At 39.4% G+C, this 5360-nt stretch overlaps 1 protein-coding gene across 1 annotated transcript; it reads left to right on the plus strand.

Moving 5' to 3' along the window:
• Nucleotides 1–2476: 2476 nt before the first annotated feature.
• Nucleotides 2477–5104, plus strand: LOC145158122 (uncharacterized). The gene is made up of 2 exons (XM_079077059.1): nucleotides 2477–4442; nucleotides 4659–5104. The coding sequence occupies exons 1-2, from the start codon at nucleotides 2477–2479 to the stop codon at nucleotides 5102–5104; spliced, it is 2412 nt and encodes an 803-aa protein (XP_078933185.1).
• The last annotated feature ends 256 nt before the right edge of the window (nucleotides 5105–5360 follow it).

The raw sequence follows: 5360 nt of genomic DNA on the forward strand, positions 1-5360 counted from the left end.
TTTGAGGGGGAATTCATTATCTATCACTTGCATGAACTACTCTTTTGCTCTCAAGAAAGGTTTGGAAGAAATTGAAGATTTTGAAGATTGGTGTAATTTCATTTCATCTTGCACTTTGAATCATGTTTGGTATCTCTAAACTATCTTGTATTTCCTTTATTTTTGCCATGCTTGGTTAGATTCACATTTGGTTGATTAGGGTTTAACCCATGGATGATTAGTTGCTTTGAAGACTTCGTATTATCTTGTGTTTGAAATTTATGGAAATGTTTTCTAATCAAACATCTTTTTTTGTTTATTTATCTTTGATCATGAGCTTTGATGAATGAATACTTATTTTTGTTGACTAATTTCTTGGTTAAGTAATGGACCCTCAAATTAGTAAGCAACAAATGGTTTATATGTTTGTTTTCATTTCATTTAGACCATGAAAATGTTTCCTCCATAATGATAATATAAGCATTTGATTATCTTTTGGACTTGGTAACTCTTAGAACTTAAAGCTAATTGATTTTCACAAGATTATATGCTTCATTGATTTTGTGACTTTAATTAAGGAAATGTGTTAAGAGCTCCTCTAACCATTTTAATAACTATAAAGAGTTGAGGTAATTTGTGCTTATGAATTGCTATAGCCAAGTTAAAATGATTCACAAGTGTTGTTCCATTTAGTCTAATGATAAGTCAACTATGTCATCCATGTGGTGTATCCCAAAATCAACCAATTTCACTTCATTGAATTTAATCAAATCTTTTACTTGCTTACTTGTCATATTTACATTCTAGCGTAGCTTTAATTTTCTCAAACAATCAAAAAGAATTAAAACCCCCTATTTTACTTTTACTCTTGTTTTACAAGTACTTGAACAAGTGACTTACATAGAGATTTAAATTGAACCAATCTCCATGGATACGATCCCTTTACCACTATACACTGTTTTAGTATGTAATATTTAGGGTATTTATTTTGTTGCCCTCGACAACCACCAAATTTTGGCGCCGTTGCAGGGGATTGGTTTATTTTTAGTCAATTTGTTTCTCTATGCCCAGATCTCAACGTACAGGTGACTTGATTTATAACCCGAAAATTGAAAAAGAAGCAAGGCGTTTAGCGAAGGAAAAGAGAATAGAACGTGGTCAAACTTCTAATCCTCACGGGGATCCGGAGGTTGAACCCGCTTCATCAAGTGACACGGAACCCGATTCTAGTCCCGACCCTCGCCAAGAAATTCCCGAAACACCACCCCTACAACAAAATCCACCCATTATTGAACCAATTGCAATGGCGGACGGAGGAGAAGCTCCCGAAAGAACCTTGAGGCAAATGATGGAAACCGATGTCACACAAACTCCAACCGGCATCAATTACCCTGTTTTGGAAGGAGGTTCGGAATTGAAGTCAAGTTTAGTTCATCACCTTCCGACTTTTCATGGATTAGAAAACGAAGACCCTCATTAACATTTGAAGATGTTCCATATTATTTGCACTAGCATGAAGCCACAAGGGTCAACCGATGACCAAATCAAGTTAAGGGCATTCCCCTTTTCATTGGCCGATAGAGCAAAGTATTGGTTATTCTATCTTCCTCCGGGGTCAATCAACTCATGGACCGACATGGCAAGTGATTTTCTTGACAAGTTCTATCCTGCTTCAAGAGTCTCAAGTCTTAGAAATGAGATTTGTGGAATCCGCCAAGGTCAAAATGAGACTTTTCATGATTATTGGGAGAGGTTCAACAACTTGTGCTATAGTTGTCCACAACATCAAATTCCGGAACAACTCCTCATTCAACACTTATATGAGGGATTGTTACCAATGGAGAGAAGATTAGTTGATGCCTCAAGTGGTGTAGATGTTTTTAGTAAAACTCCACAACAAACAATACAACTCTTCAACATAATAGCCGCTAACTCCCAACACTTTGGTCCGTGCCAAGACATGAAAAGAGACACACAACACAAAGTCAATGAAGTGGGAACATCGAATCTAGAGTCTTAACTCAAAGATTTAACATCCGTTGTCCAAAAGCTAGCCACGGGACAAACTCCAAAAGTAATGGTTTGTGGAATATGTGCAACAATGGGACATCCTACAGATATGTGCCCCATTCTTCAAGAAGATGCAGAACATGTGAATGCCACAGGAGAATTCCAAAATTACCACAACAAACCATCCGATTATCAAAATGCATACAATTCAAGTTGGAAGCCAAATCCCAATATGAGCTACAACCCAAGACCATTGCCTCAAAATGCATTGGTTAGAACTTGCTACCCACAACAACAACCTCACTACCAACATTCACAACCACACTATCAACCCAAACCGCACCCTCCACATCATCACCAACAACCCCCTCAATCCCAACCAAGTAGCTCTGGGATGTCTCTTGAAGATATTGTCAAATCCTTAGCCACTAGTACCCAACACTTCCAAAACGAAACAAGGACTAGTATCTCCAACCTTGAAGCATAAATGGGAGATATAGTTACATCCATAAGAAAGTTGGAGTCCTGTGGAAAACTCCCTTCTCAAACCGAAAAGAACCCAAATGTCAATGTGGTGACCTTGAGAAGTGGAAAACAAACCGGAGAAAGTAGTTCAAAGAAGAAGCCAAGGGAAGAAGAGGAAGAAATAGAAGTCATTCCCATTGAAGATCCTATAGTCAAGAATGATGCACAAGCCGGAGTTCCAAAGAAGACTATTCCCCTCGTAACACCAATAGCCACTCAACCGCCATTCCCCTCCCGACTTGCAACTTCAAAGAAAAATATGGAGGAGAAAGAGATTTTGAACACCTTCCGAAAGGTGGAAGTAAACATCCCTTTACTCGATGCTATCAAACAAATCCATAGACATGCGAAGTTCTTGAAGGAACTTTTTACCAACAAGAGGAAATTGAAGGGAAATGAGAAAATTTCAATGAATGAAAACGCGTCCGCGGTTTTACAAAGGAAACTTCCACCCAAGTGCAAAGATCCGGGGATGTTCACGGTTCCTTGCAAGATTGGAGATGTCACTTTTAGTAGTGTCATGGTTGATCTTGGTGCTTCTATCAACGTCATGCCCTATTCGGTGTATGAATCATTAAATGTCGGACCCTTAAGTGAAACCGGTGTCATAATTTCACTTGCGGATAAATCGAGTGTCTTTCCTAGAGGTGTTTTAGAAGATGTTTTGGTGCAAGTGAACCAATTGGTCTTCCCGACGGATTTCTATGTGATTGATCTAGAAGAACAAGTGTCCTCCAAGTCGGCTCTAATTTTACTTGGGAGGCCATTTTTAGAGACGGCTAGAACAAAGATTGATGTGTATGCAAGAAGTTTAACGATGGAGTTTGATGGGGAAACGATAAGTTTCAATATCTACGATGCTATGAGATATCCTAGTGATGTTTCATCCTTGTATTTTGTTGACGTTGTTGAGCCGTTAACCCAAGAGTTGTTCGAGCTGTCTAATGGTGACATGTTGGATATGATTTTGAGCAAAGGGTTTGATTGTGGAAAATTAGCCAAGAAGTTGAAGCTCTACTCATTAGGCCCAGAAGTTGAAAAGTTAGTTAATAATTTAGAGGTCAAGAAAACTACTCAATTTAGTGTGAAACAAATTGAATTACCTCAAACTCACACAAAGTTGCCTCCCTCCCTTGTTGAACCGCCGGAACTAGAATTGAAAGTCCTACCTCAACACTTGAAGTATGCGTACTTGGGAAACAACGAGACTCTTCCGGTTATCATTTCAACCCACTTAACCGAATGTGAAGAAGAGAAACTCCTCAAGGTGTTGAAGGAACATAAAGAAGCAATGGGTTGGACGATTGCGGATATCAAGGGATTGAGCCCCTCTACTTATATGCATAAGATCTTGATGGAGGATGAATGCAAGCCAGGTCGGGATGCACAAAGAAGATTGAACCCGCCGATGATGGAAGTGGTCAATAAAGAGATATTGAAGCTCCTTGATGCAGGAATAATCTATCCAATCTCGGATAGCAAGTGGGTGATCCCGGTGCAAGTTTTACCAAAGAAGATGGGAATCACGGTGGTCGAGAACAACAAAGGTATGATGGTCCCTACCCGCATGCAAAACGGGTGGAGAGTATGTATTGACTACCGAAAACTCAATGCAAGCACAAGAAAAGATCATTTCCCATTACCTTTCATTGACCAAATGTTAGAAAGGTTAGCCGGGAAATCTCATTATTGTTGTCTACACGGGTATTCCGGTTTTCACCAAATCCCGGTGGCACCGGAATACCAAGAAAAGACAACCTTTACATGTCCATTTGGCACTTTCGCATACCGGAGAATTCCGTTTGGATTGTGTAATGCCCCGACCACTTTCCAACGTTGTATGGTTAGTATCTTTTCGGAATATGTTGAAAACATAATTGAGGTTTTTATGGATGATTTTACGGTATACGGGAACTCGTTTCAAGAATGTTTGACCTATCTCACCAAAATTTTAAAAAGTTGCATTGAAACGAATTCGGTTTTAAACTTTGAGAAATGTCATTTTATGGTGAGTCAATGTCTTATTTTGGGTCACATTGTGTCAAAGAAAGGAATTGAGGTAGATAAGGCAAAAATTGATGTTATTCAAAGCTTACCCTACCCGACTTGTTTTTGGGAAGTTCGTTCTTTTTTGGGCCATGCAGGTTTCTACCGAAGATTCATCAAGGAATTTTCAAAGATAACAAGACCAATGTGCCAACTCTTGCAAAAGGAGGTTGATTTCGAGTTCAATGAGGCGTGCAAGGAAGCTTTCGACAGGCTCAAAGAGTTGCTTACATCCGTCCCTATCATGCAAGCACCAAATTGGGATTTCCCTTTTGAGATCATGTGTGATGCAAGCAACTATGCTATTGGCGCCGTTTTGGGTCAAAAGAATGGAAGAGCCTCCCATGTGATCTACTATGCATCGAGGATACTAGAAAATGCTCAAAGCAACTACTCTACCACAGAGAAGGAGCTGTTGGCCATAGTGTTCGCTTTGGAGAAATTTAGGCAATATTTATTTGGCACCAAAGTCATAGTGTATTCGGATCACGCGACTCTCAAGTACTTGATGACAAAGAAAGATGCAAAGTCAAGACTCATCTAGTGGATCTTATTGTTGCAAGAATTTGATTTGGAAATTCGGGACAAGAGTGGATGCGAGAATCTTGTTGTCGATCATCTAAGCCATATCATTTCAAATGAAACTACTCCCTCGTTGTTGGACGAGTTTCCAGATGAGCATCTCTTTTCCCTTACTCAATCTATTCCTTGGTATGCCGATATCGTTAACTTTTTGGTCACAAAAAGGTATCCCGACACATTCACACGTGCTCAAAAAGATGAATTGAAAAGTGATGCAA

This window comes from Lactuca virosa, chromosome 2 (assembly GCF_052849685.1).
Source record: "Lactuca virosa cultivar CGN04683 chromosome 2, Lactuca_virosa_CGN04683_v6, whole genome shotgun sequence".
Lineage (NCBI taxonomy): Eukaryota > Viridiplantae > Streptophyta > Magnoliopsida > Asterales > Asteraceae > Lactuca > Lactuca virosa.